Genomic DNA, 23,389 nt, shown 5'->3' with positions numbered 1-23,389 from the left:
GGCACCTTTCACAGCACTCAAGGACACCTTACAACAAAAGTCAATAAAATACAAAACAAAGACAAACAAATCAAACAATCAAATCACCTAAAAGCTATTCTAAACAAATAAGTTTTAATCTGAGTTTTGCTTGAATGCTGCGGCCGGCAGGCATAGCAGATTCCGCCATTGTTGCTGCCAGGGTTGTGTGCGGAGTTATCAAAATAGGGACGAGGTCCTGTTGGGGTATAGGTGTGTTTGTTTTGGTGCTTTCAAATACAGAAATCGTTTAGTGCACCTTTAACTTAAAATTTGGAATAATCAATAAGTCAGCAAAAGATGATCTTAGAGAATGTGAAGGAATGAATGGTTGAAGGAGGTCAGATAAATAAAGAGGAGCCAAATTATGAAGAGCTTTGTGTAACAAGATGCTGGAGTAATATAAAGCGCACGACAAAGGAGGAGAATCCAAAAGTACTTTCTCATCCACATGAAAACGGAAAAACGCGCTATGAAGCGCTGTCAAGAGCATGCCAAACCAACAGGTGGCAATATAACCCTAACCGTAAAGCCATGTTGGCTAATCACAGACTCGCCTCGTGAAAACAAAGGAGATACTGGCACACGTCAAACAAATAAGATAACAGCACACACTCCGACGTCACAAGCCAAAATCTCCGGTTTCACCGGCTACACGACAACACTGCAACCGGAGTTTCTGAAAATCTTCACCCTGGCAGGAGTTTTCAATAAGTTTCGGTTTCAGTGACCTGATACTGTGTTTGCGTGTGGACGAACAGCCAAACCGAATAGAAAAAGCTGTGGTTTTGAAAATACCCGTGTTCGTGTGGACAGGGCCAAAATCAAAACGGAACTAAACAGAACCAACATGTAACATTTTGTAGGGGAGCAACAAAATTTTGTAATGAAGGCGATACCGTACAGGAAGCCAATGTAACTGAAAAACGTCTCCGGTTACTATCGTAACCTCGGCTCCCTGAGAGCGGGAACAAAACATTGCGGAGGTTTCTCTGCTATGAGAACTCCTTCCCTTCCAACCTTTCCTGAAGTCCTATTGGCTCACGCCAGTCCAAATGATTGGCCAATTGTCGTGAAGTATGCAAATCGCATGCAAAGACTGACGAGCTCGAGAGGCAGTATAAAATGCGGTGCACGCGACAATTACGTCAGAATCTGATACTGAACGCCGCTTAGCTGGTCGAGCAGTAAACACGGCGATCTCTGCGATGTCTCGTTCCCGCTTTCAGGAAACCGAGGTTACGATAGTAACTGGAGATGTTCCCTTCCGAGCTTTCACGAGACATCGCGGATGTTTCTCTGCTATGGGAACGATATTCAATCCCACCATGAGAGAGGCTACGAGCAGCTTGAACAAGTTACACACTCAGCGAGATAGAACCCAGGTATACTAAGGTATACTAAATTTGCATATCTGGCCAGTAATAATGTAAGCTGCACTGAGAACAGGGCAGAAGCAACAACAGTATAGAGGGGGGCTGCACAGAGATAACTGTGTTAAGCAGCATAACACATAACATGATGATGGTACACAAATCGAATTAGACATTGAATAACAGGAGCTGCACTGAGTACAGGGAAAACAACAACAACAATAGCATAGAGGGCTGCGCAGAGTAGTAACTGTGCAAGGCAGATAACACACACAAATATAGGTAGCATAACGTGAATCAAGCACTCACCGACAGCACTTGGGAAGCTAAGGACTGAATGTCCAGCTTGTAAAACATGGCGAAGGTATTTTGAGAAGACCAGCCGGATACAAAGCATATATCTTGAATCGACATACCTCTTGACCACGCCAAGGAGGAGGCAAAAGCTTGGCTCGTATAAGCAGCTGTGATAGCATCCACAATCCAGTGGGAAAGTCTCTGTTTTGACACAGCCCGGCCCTTCGTACAACCACCCCATAGCACACGAAAAGCTTGTCAGACTGCCGAAAGCTGGCCGAACGGTCAATGTAAGTCCTCAAAGCCCTGACGGGGCACACCGAAATCTGAGCGTCCGCATCACGCGAGGTCGATGACTCAGAAGACAGGGCAGAGAGCGAAACAGTTTGCGCTCTGAAGGGAGTAGATCAGGATTTAGGCACGTACCCGGTCTCGGCCAGAGAATGATGCTGCAGTCACCGGGTCCAAAGCGAATACAATCGCTGTCCACAGAAAATGCATGTAAATCCCCTATGCGCTTAGCCGAAGCGAGGGCAAAAAGGAGTGCAGTTTTGAGAGATCAAGGCTCGAATGATGGCTGTGAAAGAGCTCTTAACACCACCTCTAGGTCCCAAGGTGGGGCTGAAGGCGGATGCAGGGGATGCAATCTCCTTGCCCCTTAAGAAATCTCACCACCAGCGCATGCCTACTGATTGATTACCCGCCCAGCGGGGAACGAAATGAGGCAATAGCGGCCACATAGACTTTCAGAGTTGACGGTAGAGATCCACTATCCAGCCTGTACTGTAGAAAACGCAGAACATCCGACACGAAGCAAGCAGCGGGGTCGATATGCATCACGGCACCATTTCACAGACACTCCCCATTTTAGGGCATACAAATGTCCCAAGGAGGGTGCCCGCACCTCCAAAAGTGTGTCAAGCACACGAGAATGCAGGGCGCTCAGCTACTCTGATATCCCCAAAGCAGCCACACATGAAGGCTCCATAACTCCGGGTTCGGGTGCCACACCAAGCCACTCGCTTGAGACAGCAGATCCTTCCTGATAGGGATCGGCCAGGGAGAACATCCGACACGGAGCAAGCAGCCGGGTCGATATGAACATCACGGTCGTTTGAGACAGCAGATCCTTCCTGATTGGGATCGGCCAGGGCGGCGCCACCAGCAGCTCTGTCAGGTCCGGGAACCAAGGCTGGTTCGGCCAGCTTGGGGCCACGAGTATCACTGAAGCCCCCTCCTCTCTGATCTTGCATAACACCAGTGGCAATATCTTGATCAGGGGAAACACGTACAGTCTGGCTGCTGGCCAAGGCGACGTCAGAGCATCCCCTCCCAGCGGAAAGTGAGACAGAGAGAAGAACAGCGGGCAATGCGTATTATCGCAAACAAATCCACCTCCGCTCTTCCGTAGCAGGTCCAAATCATCCAAACTGACGGGTGCAACCTCCACTCTCCTTGAGGAATCCCTTTCCTCGAAAGCATGTCCGGCCCGCGGTTCAGGAGACCGGGGATGTGCACTGCTCTGATGGAGATAAAGTGACGGTCCACTCACCGCAGGAGATTCGCTGCCTGCTTGTACGGCGTCCTGGAGTGCACACCTCCTTGGTGATTTATGTACGAGACCAAAGATGTTGTTGATGCGAATCAGTACATGCCGCTGTTCCAGCTGCAGTCAAAAAACCTTTAGAGCTAAGAACACTGCTTCCAGCTCCAATCGGTTTATGTGCCACCGGCTCTGGGGTTCTGCCCACAGCCCCAAGGCCGGCATGCCCTCGCACACTGCTCCCCAGCCGCGAGTTGATGCGTCCGTTATGACCACAACGTGCAACGCAACCAAGCCCAGGGGAACCCCTCCGGCTGAAGAGATCTGGGTTGCGCCATGGCCTCAGAGCTTCGATGCAGCCGCGGGAGACCGCAATGCGCAAATTGCCCGAAGTCACTGCCATCCAAGGGACTCGATATTTCAGCCATAACTGCAGCGAACGCATGTGTAGTAAACCTGATACAGCTGCCGTTAGTCCCAGCAGTCTCTGAAATTCCTTCAAGTGAACAGAGTTGCCCAGTCTGAAATGGCGCAGGGAAGACAAAATGGCAAACACACCCCCAGATATGTTATAGACTGACTTGGGGCGAGAATGCTCTTCTGCATATTGACACATAGCCCTAGGGACTCCAAGTGACGAAGCATCATGTCTATATAGCCGACTAGCGTGTCCCGTGACTGAGCTAAAATCAGCCAATCATCCAGATAGTTGAGAATGCGCATCCCACTCACTCTGAGGGGGGAAAGTGCTGCATCCATGCACTTTGAGAAAGTGTGTGGGGCTAAAACCAGCCCAAACGGAATAACAGAGTACTGGTATGCCGTGCCCTCGAAAGCAAACCTAAGAAAGCGTCTGTGACGCGGTGCTATCTGAATGTGAAAGTACACGTCCTTTAAATCCACAAACGCAAACCAGTCCCTGGGGTGAATTTGCGCCAGGATCTGTTTCAGCGTTATCATCCTGAACGGACACTTGCAAAGCGCTCTGTTGATAGGCTTGAGATCTAGGATCGAGCGGAGTCCCCCATCTTTCTTGGGTATGATGAAATAGCAGCAGAAAAACCTGCTCTCCAGCTCGCTCGGAGGGACTCACTCTATCGCTCCTTTTTCGAGCAGGCTGCATACCTCTTGTCTCAGAACCGGGCCATTTCGAGGCAATGTTAGAGACTGCACCACGCCATTGAAACGAGGTGGTCTGTGTCTGAATCGAAGAGTATACCCATGCTCTATCATACCGAGTATCCAAGGCGAGATTCCCGGAATAACTTCCCACGCGCTCAGGAACTGACATAGCGGCTTTAGCAGCTTGGTCGTTGGATGTGCCGGCGAGTGCTGCGTGGCTATAATTGGTGTGGGCGACGGCTCTGCACCGTTCTGAGGTGGGGCGAGCAGCGCCACATCGACTGAGTGAGGAGGGAAAAGCTCTTTTTGTGCGAATGTCTGCATTTTTATTGAACACATGTTTATCAAAAAAACAATTTTGGGACAGTTTGCGGCGCTTGGGGCAGGGCTGCTCTCGCACTCCTCCCTCCTCTCCGGGCTGTCAGGACGACGGCTTGGCAGCTGGAGGCAGGCAGGAGTCGAGGCACGGGCTCCTCCGCTGGCCGTGGCGCCTCTTCCCCGGTCCCCACACCTTCCTCCACACATCCGTCTCCTGGCGAGGGGCAGCAGCAGTCATAGTAGCGGCTGCGGCCTGGTGTCTCTCCTCTGCGCTGGACCGTGCGCCGAAGAAGACCGGGATCTCGCAGTCTGCTGCTGGAAAGCACGCCTCCGGATCACGTGGCTCATTGCCTTGGGGCAAAGCGCTCAATGATGGACTCCATGGCATCACTGAAGAGGCCGGAGTGAGTCACCGGGGCATTAAGCAGAATTTTATGGTCCACGTCCTTGAGGTCAGCTAGGTTCAACCATAGATGCCTCTGAAGTATGACCATAAAACCCATCACCTTACTGATTGCCTGAGCTGCGCGCTTCATGGCCATCAAAGCAAAGTCTGTCGCCACGCATAGGTCATTAACGGCATCCGGTGTGAGGGCTCCACCCTCCGCAGGAGCTTCGCCTGAATCACCTGCAGCACCGCCATGGTATGCAGTGCTGACGCCGCCTCACCATCTACTGCGTAGGCCTTGTTAGCGAGCTGGGCGGTGGTCCTGCACTGCTTAGACGGGAGGCTGATGTCCGAGCCCAGGGTCTTCACGAGCTGTTCATGGACATCGGGGAAGAAGGGGACCGACGCCCTCGAATCAGCTTGCCGGCGAGAGGATCTAAAATACCAGGAGTCGAGCTTACTCTTAGCAGGCTCCTCCGGACGGCTCATTTCATGATATGATTTTTTCAACCAAAATGAGATTTAAGACAAATTATAAATGAAAAGGTGTCCTTTTATTGCTTGGACAAAATGCTGCACATTTCTTTGTGAAATTTAAATATGTCAAATAACAAAACTAAACAAACTTTAAACAAACCCCAAATCAAAAAAGAAATCTCTTCATATAATCAAACTAAGGCTTTGCCTGTGCTCTTTCCATTCAAAATTAGAAGCAACCACTTCATTTGAATCACAATCCAAACAAAGATGCAGCATGAGTAGTTTTTTAATCTAAATTAGATTGTATAATTTTAAATTTTAAACAAAAACTGAATGCTCTAACTTTAGTTTTGTGAAACTATACTACATAAAACATCTGCACGAAACAAACACAGCAGCCTGGTTGAATGAGACGCAGATTCACTTTCTGACAGCAGGAGGCACTTCTGGAACAGCAGCAATACAGCATTTCCTTGGTTACTGCTGTAAACAAAGCAGCACTGCACTTATTAACACTACTATAAAAGTATTATACAGAGAAGAGATGAAAAGAAAATACTATCTAAACTTTAATGAAGACAGTCAGTTCCCCTCAGAGATACATTCATATAAATTCCCACCCTCAAATGTATAGCAATTCGTTTAACATCTCAACCGACTTGAATCGTCACATATTTGTATCGATGTTCAACCGGCTCGCGGTGCATCGTTTCATCCCTAGTTGTGTATCATCGTCGTGATAATTAAAATGAATAACATAAGTACGAAAAATATGACCAAGAGGTAAAATATGAAAAATAAAAGCGGACACAACACTGACCCCTGTGGAACACTGTGAGTAACTGAAATGGGCTCAGATTGAACATTCTTAATCTCTACAAACTGTTTTCTGTCATTTAAATAAGATGAAAAACAAAGAAGTTCATTATCAACTACCTCAATACAAGCCAATCAATCCAATAGTACTGAATGACTAAAGGTGTCAAATGCAGCACTAATATCTAAAAGAATAAAAATTGAAAGACAGCCAGAATCAGCTGCAAGAAGAAGATTGTTTGTAATTTTAATAAGAGCTGTTGCTATACTGTTTAGATCTAAAGCCCGATTGAAAGTGCTCATAGATGTCATTACTTTGAAGATTTTTTTTCTTTTTAAGAGTTCTTTTGTTTTCTTTTGAAGAGTTGCTACTGTTCTTTCAAGAATTTTTGAAATAAAAGGAAGGTTGGAAATGGGCCAATAATTATTAAAATCTTTAGGATCCACCCCAATATGTTTAAGAATTGGAATAATAGAAGCCATTTTAATTGATTGTACATTTTAATGATGAAGGAACAGCGGCAGTAGATAATGAAGAATTGATTTTAGCTGCAATAATAAGGGAAATTGAATGGATACAGAATTGAACTAAAACAGTGGGTAAAGCAGGGATAGGCAACGTCGGTCCTGGAGTGCCCCTGTCCTGCAGAGTTGAGCTCCAACCCTAATCAAACACATCTGAACAAGCTAATCAATGTCTTCAGGATTACTAAGGTTAAAGGCAGGTGAGTTTTTTTTTTTTTTTTTTCAGGGTTGGAGCTAAACTCTGCAGGACAGCGGCACTCCAGGACCGACGTGGCCTATCCCTGGGGTAAAGGATCAAGTGAACGTGGAGGACTCAGACTTCATAATCAATTAAGTAATATAATCTTCTGAAGTTAGCTCAAAATTAGAAAAAATACTTACAGACTAACAGATTTGTTGAGTTGAGTTGAGAGAAGGAAACTGTATCAAAATGCTTCAACAGTTTGCAGACACCTGCACGCAAAACTGTGCAAAGTTTAAATATTGGCTATAGACTTTTATTTCAGAATTTAGGCCTATGTTCTGAGTGATTATGAGTGATTGGTATTGTGATATATTTACATATTTATCTCACTATTAATGGATAACAATGTAATTATTGAAAGCTCATCTTAAAAACACAATGAAGCAGATGATCAGCTGGACTGATTTTAGGGGTAAAACTGTTTGTGTATACCGCCCTCTTGTGGTTAGGCGTGGTGCTGCTTGTGTCTGATGTGTCACAACAGAGACCTACATCTAACAAGCATCACAGGATGATGCAAATAAGGTCCAGACACTATGAATCCACTGTGCCTAACACCAGTATACTTATTGCCACTATAATTGAATGTGTCCACTCATGTCATTCTTTACCTATTTTACTGGCCAGTAGCACACCATTCATTAAGGTTCAGTGATGGATTGGTCATGTCCTCCGGCTATTACTTCACTGCAGAGCTGAAATGCTGTGACCCCAGATTGCGAATATCCTGCTGTGCTCTCATTTATATAACTGAAATTTACATCCACACCAGATAGCGTAAATGCAGCGACCTGCCTGGTCTGCGTCACTTCCGATGCTGTATCCCTTTGATAAATACAGCCATTGAATAAAACAAGCTGCAATCATGCGTAACTGAGACAGCCAGGGCCTCATTCGGAGTGGAAGCTGTTTTCCCTCTAAATGTTGACTTTCCAGTCCTGAATAAGAACTGTATTCTGTAACTGTATTCTTAGAAACTACTGAATGTTGTTTTACTCAATATAGTAACTTTTAATCGATGTATAAGCTTTGTAAAGTTGTTGTGAACTATTTATATTGTGACGAGTGACATACAAATCAATTCTGAATGAAAATTCAATGGACTACGCAAAACTGTAAAGCAGAATTGTGTATTCTAGATGTTTAAATCCATGGCCAGAGTCAGATATACTGACTGCTACATTTTGTGGCTGTGTGAAATAATTAGTAGACTTGTGGATGAAAGAATCTCTAAATTTATTTAATTTTAAAACCAAGTGTGACCTTTTTATATTGTAGTGTGAACATTTTATCTTTTAAATAGAAACATTCCATTTCCTGTAGTCTACTGCAGAGCATTTTTCTCTGGTCTACGGAAAAGATGTGGACTGTTGTAGTTGCCATGGTTTTTAATTACCAAACATAAGATACAATACTCAAAATCACTTCTCTGATACATATGTAGGCTATAGGTAGATTCCCCCATTTGACTGCGCCAAGCATGTAGAAGCGTCCGCCATCTTTAACTGTCAACTTGATGTAATTCACCATAATAATCAATGAATATTCGAAAATGCCACAATCCTGCACAGCCGATGGTTGTAAAAACCGCCGGGATTTAAATTCCCGAAGAAACGGGATAACCTTTCACAGGTGAGAATGTGTTGGTTTGTTTTTTTAAATGTATTAACTCAATATTACAAGTTTTGAAACATTGGTAACTTATGTTACTGTTATGGTGAATGACGTCCATTTGACCCTTCGAATATGGCGGACGGTTTACGCCCGTTTCACACCGCACGCGTAAGCAGAGCAGTGGTTACGCTCCGTTTACGCGTGCGGTGTGAAACGGGCGTTACGTATAGCGGCCCATGGAAACAGTCGCTAATGAGGCATCTATATACATATCTATGTCTGAGACATCTGACCTACCATGCTGGTATGGTATGACCTACAACGCTTGTAGGACTTTTTTTCTGTATTAAAATGTATAAATAATCACACTTTGTAATTAAGTGTATTTAATGTAAAAAATATTTTAATACTGTATCATTCATGAAAAAATTTTTTTTTTTTTTAACAGGTCACATTTAGGCTATCTATTGTTCATTATATTGTTATATATCTATAGTTATATACTGCTCATTATATAACTATTGTTGTTGAGTGCAATACAAAACAATATGTATTTAAAATGTTCAGTGGCATTTCAAATGTTTATAAACAGTTGGAATATATCATCACATTTCAAGCGGTTTTTGTGGTCATTCTTTTGTTTTAATTGAGCTTATGCGTATATTTCATGTGCTGCACATGTTTGTTAATTTCTGTTTGTTTCTAAAGAGGAAAAGGAGGTACAGACCAGCTTCACCTCAAAGGAGCAAATTCTTTACCAGGTGTGCACCAAGTTTCATTGTACATGTACAGTGACAATAAAGAACTTAATTAAGAATCGACTGCATGGTTTCATTTTGTTCATGCAATGTATTCACCTACACCACCATGCATGGGGCAGTGTCATACAGGAAATTCTGCACGCTAAGAAAGTGAAATTGCTCAACAGAACCGTCTCAACAAACAAGTGTAGGTGACCTGAATGCTGCTCCAAACCAAACGTGCTGCTCAGAGGTACGATATTATATGCATTCCAGCACATGTATAATTGATCATTTGGATAGTTAAGATATGTAGTAGAATATAGTGTTGCTAGAAGAAAATGAAGCATTTTAAGAAGGAGTTTGATGACTTTTAGTGCATTGTGAGCAGATGACAAATGAGCTACAAGGTGTGGACATGGCAAAACATACGTAACAACATACTCAAAAAATCAATACAACCCGCCTTTCTGTAAGGCTCTCAGCAACCTCAGAACATCTTGCCCTCTTCCTTTCTGAGACTGACACTGAGAGAGAGAGAGAGAGAGAGAGAGAGCGAGAGAGAGAGAGCAAGTTATCGTGCTAAAGGAATCAAGCTCATCAATACTGGATACTTCATCTAACGGATTAAAAAAACAGAAATTAATCGGTGAGTACAAATGTTTCATACTTTACTCTTATTAAGTTTACAGCAATATTTAAATAAATTCAGATTTTGCTATTGTAGCAAATCACATTAAAACCTGTAAAGTTGTGTTTTTGCTGCCAAATGCCTTAGGTTTATTTAATTTTTTATGTTTTTGTGATCTACTTTAGTCCATATTTGTGCAGATCAGTTAACGTTTGTCTTTTTAAAACTGATAACATGTTTTCGCTCAACCCACAACATGCTGAGTAAGTGCTAAATCTCATAATGTAGTAAGTGAGATGATCTAAAGATGGTGTCTGCGTAATGTACAGTTTCTGCTGTAATGTTATCTGAACCCATTTACAGAGAGGCCATGCCATAATACTTTACTAAGTAAGACTATCCAGCATCTTCTAATTGCATATTAGGTCATCATCTAGCATAAAACAACATTAACTAATATAATTTGTCCATCAAATATCTGTTAAGAGTCTTTAACAAGCTGTGCTGCCTCACCCATTGAGGAGTGCTTTCACATACAGACTGAATATGCTCAGTTCTGTTCCTGATTTAAATATATTTCTAACATCCTTGACACCCTTTCTTTACTTTGATATGCACATTAAACATTAATCCTCGTTTTGACAAATCTGAATAATGTTCCATGTCTCAGAGGTCTATTTTATGGTTATCTATTTTTTATAGTACGTGTATTATTAGTGAAACAAATTTTGCATTTTCTTCGATACTGTGACTTCCTGTCACCAAGTTTCCATCTGAATTGTTTTTGTCCCCTTCCTCTTTTGAACCAAAAAAGGCACATTAAGATAATCCATTAGCTCTTATTCTCACAGCTCTAGCTGTTATTAGAACTATTTTATAAATTAAGTATAATTTGATTGGTCTCAGCAGAAAGAACAATCACTGAAAGAGCATCCAATGATTCATGTAAAAATGAGCTGTCTTTTAAACACAAAACCAGCTTTGTGAGAGATGCATGGTAAAACGTCACAAAACAGATCACATGTATGCTGAGAAACCCGGTCAAAACATAGATGAGGGTTAGTAGCTTATTTCTATGGACATTTATCTATTTTGGCCAGTGTGTTGGACAGTGTAATGCAGTTTCTTAATGCAGGATTAATTTCCTCTCACTGCCATTTAGAGAATGTAATTCTATATGAAGTCATTTACAAAGAGGCTAAGTTATAAAACATGAAACGGCTCACCGACTCTCAATGTAATTGTATTCAAGAACAAATATACAGTACACTTCCATTCAAAAGTTTGGGGTTGGTAAGATTTTTTAAAGAAAATGATCATAATCACCAAGGCTGCATTTATTTGATCAAAAAGACAGTATAAATACTAATATTGTAAATTATTATTACAGATTAAAATGACTGTTTTCTATTTTAATATATTTAAAAATTTAATTTATTCCTGTGATAGTAAAGCTGAATTTTCAGCAGCCATTACTCCAGTCTTCAGTGTCACATGATTCATCAGAAATTAGAAATATGTTGATTTGGTGCTCAAAAAAAAATTTCTTATAATTATCATCAGTGTTGAAACAGTTGTGCTGTATAAATTTTTTTGTGGAAACAGTGACACTTTTTTCAGGATTTTTTAATTATTAAAAAGTTCAAAAGCATTTATTTGAAATATAAATCTTTTATAACGTTATCATGTCTTTACTGTCACTTTTAATCAATTTAATGTGTACTTGCTGAATAAAAGTATTAATTAAAAAGAAAAAAAATCTGACTGACCCCAAACTTATAATGACTAATATTTATTAAATAATGAAACAACTGTTTTTATAACTTCTTTAGATAAGTCCAATGGAAAGACAGCTCTGCTGAAAGCACTTTTAAATTTGAAGGAAGGTGAGAATGACACTATTGAACATCTGCTGGAAATTGCAGAGAAAACGGGAGATTTAAAAGATTTTGTCAATGCTGCCTACACAGACAGTTACTACAAAGGTCAGAGACAGCTTCATTTTACATAATGTTTTTATTAGTGTAATTATTATTAGATCTAGTTTTATATTAGCTAACATTAGTCATCTATTTTTTATAAATCAACAGAATATTGACCATATTTAACATGTCCAACCTATTCATTTTGCAAAGTTATCGACTGATCTATTTGAGACAGGTCAGACAGCACTCCATGTTGCAATTGAACAGAGGAGTGCAAAATTTGTACAGATGCTGGTTAAAAAAGGGGCTGATGTCCATGCTAAGGCCTGTGGGAAATTCTTTCAGCCCAATCAAGAAACATGCTTCTATTTTGGTAGGTCTATTGATATGGTTAAATTTTTGCAATATTGATATAATTTAAACAGTGGAAATGCTGCATTTTAAATGCATATCCTTTTCAAATTCTACTTAATGAATTGTTACTGAACCACTTTTGTGGGTACCTAGGCTTATCTGTCTCTTTTACAACTTTTTTGCTCAGGTGAGCTGCCCTTGTCTCTGGCCGCTTGCACTAATCAGCCTGCCATTGTTGACTTCCTTATGAACAATCCATACCAGGCAGTGGATGTCAGGGAGAGGGATTCTCATGGAAACACGGTGCTTCACGCATTACTATCCATAGCTGATAACAGTCCTAAAAACACAGAGTTCGTCATTGCCATGTATGACCACATCTTATTCAAAGCCAACCAACTTCACCCCAAGATCAAGCTGGAGGAAATCGAAAATAATGAAGGACTCACCCCACTCACATTAGCTGCCAAAACAGGAAAAGTGGGGGTAAACCTTAATTTTTCTGGTGTCTACTGATTGTTGAATGTCCAAGAATATGAACAATTTATGTCTTGCAAAATGCCAGTATTTATTTGAAGGAGTGATTCGTTTGAAGCAGTGCGTATTTCTTTAAGTGTCAGTTCTGTATTCTGTTTTTGGATGTTCCTGATTTTGTGTAGATGTTTAGTCCTCATGTGATTTGAGATGGTATTTCCCTTCAGCACATGGCATTAAATCAGACACCACACTGATTCATAGCCATGTAGTCTACAGTGACAGTCATAACCAGGGCTCTCAAGTCTCACGCATTCACCGTGAGACACAAGCATTTCAACCAGATCACACACTCACATGCCACATCTTGTATTACTCACGCTGAGAAGTAAGGGATAACTTGTCCCGCAATATATAATGGATGAGGCGCAGGCATACAGAGAGAAGTTTCTACAGAGTTATACAGAGTTAAATGCCACCTACCAACCAATCAGAAATTAGAATGTTGTTGTTTCCGCGTAAATTACATGATCCCGGTGCAAGCACATTTGTTACTAGGAAACATGGATGCGCACACACACGGAGTGTATGTTAGAAGAGCAAGGTTTGATAAATGCTGTAGGTGACCCCTTCATTTAACAATATATATATTTTTAAGCATTTTCATTTTACGATTCCTGGATGACTTCACTTGCATGTGATCAAAGATAGTGGGAGCTGATGTTGGGGCATATAGCCAAATTCATGCTAAATTATTATTGATACAGTCAAAAACTCTTGAACTGTTTTCTTTGCAACCAGAAGCTTTAACTTTACTTTGGCTACCTGAAACTAAGGAAAGGACTAGAGATGTTATAACAGTTGGTAAATCTGATAAAAGACAGACAAATTCTTCCAAATAAAATAAATTGTTTTATGTGTTTCAAAAATACAAATGTATCAAAAATAAAAATACATTTGGCCCCAAACGCTTTTTTCTGTTGTGTTTGTTGCACATTTTGATGCCTTGATGACAGGGGTCGGGGCTCCTTAAAGCACTGTGGCTTCCCCACTCAAATGCAGATGCAGAGACAGTGTTCTTCATGGTGGGTTTGAACAAAACCAAAACTAGGAAGGAACAGTTTGGCTCTGGACGGAACGCTATCATCCATTATGATGGCGAAAATGGCTGGCCTTGTTTCTATTTGTGCTGGTCAATTATGAACAATAGGTAAAATTGAACTGCTAGCAAAAACTTGAGAGAATTGTGCGGGGCTGAGGGGCTGCTGCTGCAAATATTTGAGTGGCTCTTCCCATAACAGATGTCTCACTCCAAACTTTTGTTAGGCCTATAACTCGAGAGCCCTGGTCATAACCTTTACTTTAACCTAAAGTTTTTTATTTATTGTATTGCTTTTGTTCTATATTTTAGTTGATGCTGATGCTGTTGCTGGCTTGGCTGATTACTAAAATCAGTGCACAGCCAAAAGAAAGGAGACTAATATTCAAACATATTTGTCAATCTTTTTTAATTTGCATAGGTTGTAAAGAGCCTGATTAAATCATTCAGATTTCATTCCTCATTTGTTAACTAGCTGTTAAAGCACATCGTGCAGCGGGAGTTTAAGGGGTGCAAACATCTGTCACGGAAGATCACGGAGTGGGCCTACGGTCCAGTGTGCTCGTCTCTGTATGACCTCGCCTCTCTCGACACCTATGAGAAGAACTCCGCGCTGGAGATAATCATTTATGGCAGTGAGATTCCTGTGAGATGACATGCTGTTTACTTGACATTAAATGCATTAGATTTTACTACTTCATTAAAGCAAAATGTTTCATTATAAAGAAGCTTTATTGATTTTGATAAAAGCTGTTGATAGCAACATGTTATTTCATCTGATTTCAGAATCGCCTCGAGATGCTCCATATTGAGCCATTTAACAGGCTGATTGAAGAGAAGTGGGAGAGATTTGCGAAACGGATGTTCTTGTTCAACTTTATCGTTTATGTTATCTACCTTTTTATCCTCACTGCTGTAGCTTATCACCGCGAAGAAGGGAAGGTAGGTATACAGGCAGTAGGCTATATTGCCAAAAAACCCGCCCAAAACTTTATCTGGCATAATAATGTGATAGAATTTTATTGCCATGTCAATCATAAGGACCATTTTTAACTCCTTAAAACAAAATAAAGATGACAAAATAATATAAAAATGTTCCCAGGAAAACAGATCAAATCAGGGCAAATACATTTAAGATAATTAACAAATATAAATGTCCAGGCACCAGCCTATGTCAAAACGCAATCAAGAAATTAATCGATACCTTCTGAAAAACACATGCATCATTTTCAGTGTCAGCATTCAGAATAAGCCAGTTTAAATGGAAAAAGTGATAAGTGATTGGAAGCAATTAGCAAGTATTTCACACTCATTCATGCACACACCATGACAGTCAAAACTGTGTCTTTCATTGACAGTGCACGATAATCCGATGACAAAAAAATCAACAACAATTGTTTCGTGAAGTACATTGTAGATTGTTTTTTATTTTATTTTGAATGGCTACGTGCTCACACAGACATTCACAGGTTCATTTTGAAGTATAAAGCCTGGCTCACACTATAGGATTTTTAGCCCCGATTTCCCCCTCCTGAGAATCGGAGCAAAAATCTTGTTGAGCCCCTCGATCGGTCCCGATGTTTGGCACGGATTATCTGGTAATGTGAGGCGTTCACCGATCGAATCTTGCACCTCCCGATCTGCTCGCACACAAATCGGGGCCGCCCTGATCATAACAAACATGTTTGATATTTAGGATTTAAATCGGGATGATGACGGCTATATGATTACGTCAGTAATATATTTCACAATAGCCAATGCGTGACCGCAAACCAGCTGCTGTATGGCTCCTTTGGATAGTGGAGATGGAGGAAACTGCTTGACGTTTTATAGTAACACGACTGTCTGTATAATGTGTCGAAAACGTATCACAACCGTAAGGAGAAAGAGAAGCGCTGGAGTGAAATCGCCTGCCCTGATCCTAACAAACATGTTTGATATTTAGGATTTAAATCGGGATGATGACGGCTATATGATTACGTCAGTAATATATTTCACAATAGCCAATGCGTGACCGCAAACCAGCTGCTGTATGGCTCCTTTGGATAGTGGAGATGGAGGAAACTGCTTGACGTTTTATAGTAACACGACTGTCTGTATAATGTGTCGAAAATATTAGCCATTGGCTAATATTAGACATCATTTAGTCGCCCAGAGTGAAGATTTATGCCGAGTTCACACTGCACGATTTTAGCCCGATTTTTCACTCGCCGACAGGTTTTGCGAAATCGCCGACAAATGCCCGAAATCGGTGCTCGTTCACACGATCAAGTGACAATCACGCAGTGTGAATTATCAAAGAGCGATCTGAGGGAATCGCCAATGCCAGCGAAATATTTGGCATGCTAAATATCTGGAGCTGTCGGCGATTCACAATCCCGCTGTGTGCAATTATTTCTGACTGAAAACTACATCGGCGATGGCCTACAGCCAATGAGAGACCAAGATACAGGGCAGAGGGAAGTTCAGGGAGGAGTTACATCATACAGGAACAAGCACAAACATTTGCTTGACCAGCCACAACATCATCATAACAGTTACTGCAAAATAATTTACCTCCAACTCTCTTTGCAGAACACCCAATCCCTGTTCCCTGCATCTCCCTCCTGCATAATCTGTTTTTCTTTTTCTCCTTGTAGCTGGAAATCAGCTCACAGACAATTTGCGGGCTATATATTTTTAAATAATTCCAGTCTCGCTCGAAAACTGCGGTCTGACGCAAGCGGGTTCAGGCGTTATTTCCTTATCACGTCTCGCGTGTGTTTTGTTGTGAAACGTAGTTTGCGGACCAGGCAGAGCTGTCAGCGATTCTTCCCATTGTGAAGTCATGCAATGTGAAACCCCCTGTCGCCGATCCATCGTGCAGTGTGAACAGCAGCAACTGAATGCTACCCAAGAGCGTCACGCAGCGTGAAAACAACGGCGATCCGACGAGTTTGAAAATCGTGCAGTGTGAACTCGGCAAAAGTGAGCACTGAGCAGTCGTTCGGCATCTCCTGTGTGAATGCAGAATTCATACTTACCGGCAGATGTCGCAATTTTCTGCCTTTTATTTATTTAGTACATTTTTATAGCAATGCAGGCCATAGCAAGGGAATCCTGATGAGTCAAATTGCAAAATGAAACAGGATGGACATAAGTGTTTTGCATAACAGCTATGGCCTACTAATATCTTTTAAAGTCTGTAAGTATGTCGTCCTTTGGAATATTTTGGACATCTGGAATCTGCAGGCCAAGGTGACATCTAAGTTTTAGGTGAAAAATGTAAAAAGGTTAGATATACAGTAACTTGCCATGTGTATTACTTATTTTATTCTTTTCTTTTTCTTTTCTTTTCTTTTTTATTTTATTATTATTATTTTTTTGTATTTTAATAGATATATGAACAATTATATCATACAGAAACAAGCACAAACATTTGCTTGACCAGCCACAACATCATCATAACAGTTACTGCAAAATAATTTACCTCCAACTCTCTTTGCAGAACACCCAATCCCTGTTCCCTGCATCTCCCTCCTGCATAATCTGTTTTTCTTTTTCTCCTTGTAGCTGGAAATCAGCTCACAGACAATTTGCGGGCTATATATTTTTAAATAATTCCAGTCTCGCTCGAAAACTGCGGTCTGACGCAAGCGGGTTCAGGCGTTATTTCCTTATCACGTCTCGCGTGTGTTTTGTTGTGAAACGTAGTTTGCGGACCAGGCAGAGCTGTCAGCGATTCTTCCCATTGTGAAGTCATGCAATGTGAAACCCCCTGTCGCCGATCCATCGTGCAGTGTGAACAGCAGCAACTGAATGCTACCCAAGAGCGTCACGCAGCGTGAAAACAACGGCGATCCGACGAGTTTGAAAATCGTGCAGTGTGAACTCGGCACAAGTCGAACACACATAATGCCGTATGCTGGATAAGCGCGCTCATTGCTGCGTGTACTTATGATTTTATTTTCACCACCTGCGAACTCATGAAGAGCTCATAAAAGGCACTTTACCTCCTCGTTGATCCACGTTTGCCCTCTGCTCATTTTGTTTTGGATGGTACCGCTCGTTCCGCGTCGTTAAATCATGTCGCATAGCGTCGCATCTTGATATTACTTCCTGTTTTTGGTTCGTTTATAAGTGTTTGGTCCATGTTGCGTTCATATTTCATTCGAACCGCACCAGAGTTTGGTGCGCACCAGGATTCGAATGGCAGCGTTCACACTTACTCAAACGAACTGCACTAACAGAGCAATCGCACCAGGTTCGTTGGTTTAATCGAACCAAACATGACAAGTGTGAACACACCATTAAAGACTCCTAAACAGACAACTTTGCTCATGTGCAAATGTAACGGAGGCCAGCGGGTAGGTGCTGTGCAGGTAAACCTTGGTGCGCACCAGGATTCGAATGGCAGCGTTCACACTTACTCAAACGAACTGCACTAACAGAGCAATCGCACCAGGTTCGTTGGTTTAATCGAACCAAACATGACAAGTGTGAACACACCATTAAAGACTCCTAAACAGACAACTTTGCTCATGTGCAAATGTAACGGAGGCCAGCGAGTAAGTGCTGTGCAGGTAAACCTCACTCCCCTGATCTCAAGAGACGCACTAGCGACTGACGCTAGGGGCTGCAGTCTTTAGCCTCCTTGTTATTGCGTCCGCCTCCCATGCCGGAGACCCACTCGGAACGAGAACGAGGTGTGGCGGTGAGGACCCGGGAGAGAGGGGTTACACAAACAAGTGCTCGCACAACCGTGGTTGATTTCATTTCCCACTCAAGTAAAGGCTGGGGTGTGCGCGATATATATCGTCTGCGCCAATATTGTAAGTAAGTGTTGTTTTAACGATGTGCGATCTGACATTAACGAGTATATCACAAAAACAAAACAAAAAAACACTCAGAGAGTGCACGCATACACAGTGTGATTTAGTCTATTAAAATGCATTTAGAATGCCGCCCAAAAGATTCAAGATAAGAGGCAAAATGCCTCTGCATGTTTTATATTTATGTCATTTAATAGGCTATAGCTAATCTATATCACACTAAGAATGCCATTTTTTCTCCAGATATCAGCATGATAACAAATGTAATATTGATTTTATACAAGTTTAATAAAGTTAATAAAGTATTAAGTTACTTACATTTTAGATGTCTGTTTTGGTTTTGAAAATGGTTCCAAACAGCACAAAATGAATCCGATTTTGAACGAATGATTCAGTGATTCACTCATTAAAACATGTCAAATGTTTAATTCCTGAATGAATTAACCTTTTGAATCAATCGATTTAGGGTGTGTTCATACTTGTAGTTCGGTTTGTTTGGTTCATTTGGTCCGGACCAAAAAGGAAAATGATACATTGGTTCTGGTCCGCTTAGCGTTCACATTGGCATTTTTGACAGCGATCCTAAAGACACCGAAACTAAAGGCATAGTGATACGTTCACAACCTGATTGGTCGGCTTGATTGACGTATATATCGTGACGGAACTCACCGAACACCCCAAACAAAAATGCCGCCCAAAAGATTCAAGATAAGAGGCAAAATGCCTCTGCATGTTTTATATTTATGTCATTTAATAGGCTATAGCTAATCTATATCACACTAAGAATGCCATTTTTTCTCCAGATATCAGCATGATAACAAATGTAATATTGATTTTATACAAGTTTAATAAAGTTAATAAAGTATTAAGTTACTTACATTTTAGATGTCTGTTTTGGTTTTGAAAATGGTTCCAAACAGCACAAAATGAATCCGATTTTGAACGAATGATTCAGTGATTCACTCATTAAAACATGTCAAATGTTTAATTCCTGAATGAATTAACCTTTTGAATCAATCGATTTAGGGTGTGTTCATACTTGTAGTTCGGTTTGTTTGGTTCATTTGGTCCGGACCAAAAAGGAAAATGATACATTGGTTCTGGTCCGCTTAGCGTTCACATTGGCATTTTTGACAGTGAACCTAAAGACACCGAACCTAAAGGTATAGTGATAGTGATCACAACCTGATTGGTCGGTTTGAATGACGTATATATCGTGATGGAACTCACCGAACACCGTGTATGATATCAAAGCACCCAGTAACTGATCGGTCTGTCTCAGCGCCGCTTTAAGTCTAACACACCTAATGCCGTCTGCTGGATTAAGTGTGCTCATTTTTGCGTGTACATATAATTTTATTTTCACCACCTGCAAACTCACAAGGAGCTCATAAAAGGCACTTTACCTCATCGTTGCTCCACGCTTGCCCTCTGCTCATTTTGTTTTAGTTACACTGCATCGTCAAATCATGTTGCATAGCGTCGCATCTTGTCATTACTTCCTTTTTTGGTCTGTGTTGCGTTCATATATAATTCGAACCACACCAGAGTTAGTTTGGAAGCGTTTGGTGCACACCAGGTTTCGGATGGCAGCGTTCACACTTACTCAAACTAACTGCACTAACAGAGCAATCGCACCAGGGTTCGTTATAGGGTTCGAACCAAACATGACAACTGTGAACGCACCCTTAATCGCAATGACTCACTCATTAACAGTGACTTGCTGCCACCTACTGGCGGCTTTAAATTCACATTTCAAGTATCTTTTCATGTTATTTTCAATCTTCAATCTCTTCAATCTATCAAATATCAATATTCAATGTTTTATGTTTAAAACAAAACATTATTTATGCATTTTTAACTGCTGGTTAAATGCATCCATGTCCCCTCTGAGCTGCATTAAACAGTCTGCATAAATGAATCTAAATACTATTTCAGTTGCAGATTCCATATTTGCAAAAACTTTTAATTTTTATGTATCTTATGTTGGAATGAAAGAGTGTTTGTATTGGATGAAGTGGCTCTTATGCTAACCAAAAGATACAAAATGGAAGAAAATGTTAAAACTGAATACAATCTTGCTACTCAAACTGTGTATAGAACAATTTTTAATATTTATTTGCTCCTTTTCTATTTTGAATTTACTTGTACTTTTACTTTCAATACTTAAGTAAGTTTAATATTTAAAAAATACTTTTCAAACTTAAGCACAATAAATATCACATACTTTAAAACTTTTACTCAAGTAATATTCGATACCCTGATTTTTTTTTTCTTTCCCATTTCTCTAAGGATATGACTCAAAAATGTAATGAGGAAAGCAGGTCTTTGAGCTCTGAGACCTTCTCCAAAGTGTCATTTACCAACCTCAGGAGACAAGCAGTCCCTGACCTCTCAACTGAGATGGGCATGAACATATTCAAAAAGGTATGCAGATTATTTTTTATGCATAGTTTCAGACAGTAAACCAATATGATATATTTTAGTTTTTGCAAAACCTTGATATCACATGCAAGGTTACCTTTTCTTAATTTTCTTGACATTTAAAGTCCGCGTGAACTGGAAGTTGCTGCTGACTTTATTTCAGTGAAGTGACGTATTTCCAGCTGAAACGGAATATTGAGAAGAGGGCGTGGTTTTACCACACTTTCTCACCTCTCACTCATAGCAAACTAATGGTTGGAGGGGTGTTTTTAAGGATATTCTGCCCAAGCTGTCAAACTGACGTCATCAGAGAAGTATTCCAGAGCGGAAGTAAATGTTCAGATTTTGATTAAAGATTATCAAGACAAACAATTTTTTTCAGCGGATTAACTTGCACGGATTAATTGTTCACATCAAGACTAGTAATGTGCGCTAGTAAAGTAAATAAAGTCAATTTTGATTTCATGCAGACTTTAAGTGTGGAATTCAAGTACTTTATCCACCACTGATATCAACTAAGCCTTCGCGTCATCTCCCTCCAGGTGTAAAGGCCTGTTTACACCAAGGACGATAACTATAAAGATAACGATAAAGATATAGTTCTAAAAATCGTTCTCAATATTAAAGAATAGCAGAGTCCACACCACAGCTATAATGATAAAGGGAAGGCACAGAGAAACGATATCGTTGGAATCACTTTCAGAACGATTTTTTTCCAGCTGATGGACGATAAAAACATTGACAGCCAATCAGAATCAATCCTGCTATAACAAGCTTGAGAATTTAAAGCGGTCATGAATTGAGAAATCAACTTTTACTTGAGCTTTTGATGTATAAGAGATCATGGTACTAAAAGAATATACTGTAAGTTTCAGAACTGAAAACGTCCTTGTTACTGAAATAAAAGCTTTTATTGACACCAGGCCCAGCGAACGCCAGATCCTGGAATGTGCCTACCAACACCGCCTCCACAGAAGAATATCAACGCCTAATTCTGTAGCCCCGCCCACTGATTCGTGCATACCATAGTAGGGAAATAAAGTAAACGGCGCTAAACCTGATTGAACAACCAAGCAATAAACATGCTGTTAAAGATCCACAAAACATTTCTCCAGAATTCCTCTGGCTTGTCCACATGATCTTTAGCAAACTGCAGATGGGCAGCAATGTTCTTTTTGGAGAGCAGTGGCTTTCTCCTTGCAACTCTGCCATGCCATGCCATTGTTGTTCAGTGTTCTCCTGATGGGGGACTCATGAACATTAACATTAGCCAATGTGAGAAAGGCCTTAAGTTGCTTAGAGGTTACCCTGGGGTCCTTTGCAACCTCGTGGACTATTACATGTCTTGCTTTTGGAGTGATCTTTGTTGGTCGACCACTCCTGGGTAAGGTAACAGTGGTCTTGAATTTCCTCCATTTGTACACAATCTGTCTGACTGGATTTGTGAAATCAAACCTCTTTAGAGAGGTTTTTGTAACCTTTTCTAGCCTGATGAGCAACAGCAACTCTTTTTCTGAGGTCCTCAGAGATCTCCTTTGTACATGCCATGACACACTTCCACAAACATGATCAGACTTGGATAGATCCCTGTTCTTTAAATAAAACAGGGTACACACTGACATTAACTGCCAATCCTAGAGATTCACATACTTTTGCCACTCACAGATATGTAATATTGTATCATTTTCCTGAATAAAAAAATGACAAAGAACATATTTTTGTCTGACTTGTTTGGGTTCTCTTTGTCAACTTTCAGGACTTGTGTGAAATTTTGATTATGTTTTGTGTCATATTTATGCAGAAATATAAAAAATTCTAAAGGCTTTACAAACTTTCAAGCAGCACTGTATATATATATATATATATGGAAAATATGCATACTGACATGAACCAGACATTGAACTTATTCCAGTTCAGTGTCTGATTGAAAGCTATGCTTTAATGTGTCTTTGTGCATGCTTACTGTGAATGTTTTATTATTTAATTCAACCCCACTCTTTTCTTTCAGCCACTAAAGCCTCCATATCCTTATAGAAAAGATAGCAAAGGCTACCAACTTCTGACAGGACACATCATAACTACCATTGGAGCACTTTACTTCTTTATTAGAGGGGTATGTATCTAATGCTGTTGATTTAAAACAAATTTACATATAACTTTCATATTCAAAGTGACCTCTCCCCCCCCCCACTT

At 40.8% G+C, this 23,389-nt stretch overlaps 1 protein-coding gene across 1 annotated transcript in view; it reads left to right on the top strand.

Moving 5' to 3' along the window:
• The first annotated feature begins 11,321 nt into the window (after window positions 1-11,321).
• LOC107676666 (transient receptor potential cation channel subfamily V member 1-like) overlaps window positions 11,322-23,389 on the top strand; it is a 15,218-nt gene continuing 3,150 nt past the window's right edge. Inside the window, exons 1-7 of the mRNA XM_016471288.1 lie at window positions 11,322-11,346; window positions 11,942-12,094; window positions 12,270-12,407; window positions 12,576-12,874; window positions 14,437-14,607; window positions 14,748-14,903; window positions 23,205-23,309. Of these exons, the coding sequence (XP_016326774.1) occupies window positions 11,322-11,346; window positions 11,942-12,094; window positions 12,270-12,407; window positions 12,576-12,874; window positions 14,437-14,607; window positions 14,748-14,903; window positions 23,205-23,309 (1,047 nt within the window). The remainder of the gene's footprint in view (window positions 11,347-11,941; window positions 12,095-12,269; window positions 12,408-12,575; window positions 12,875-14,436; window positions 14,608-14,747; window positions 14,904-23,204; window positions 23,310-23,389) is intronic.

The sequence above is a fragment of the Sinocyclocheilus anshuiensis genome, unplaced genomic scaffold (assembly GCF_001515605.1).
Source record: "Sinocyclocheilus anshuiensis isolate Anshui unplaced genomic scaffold, SAMN03320099.WGS_v1.1 scaffold344, whole genome shotgun sequence".
NCBI classification, from domain to species: Eukaryota; Metazoa; Chordata; class Actinopteri; order Cypriniformes; family Cyprinidae; genus Sinocyclocheilus; species Sinocyclocheilus anshuiensis.
This window is presented reverse-complemented; position numbering and strand designations above follow the sequence as displayed.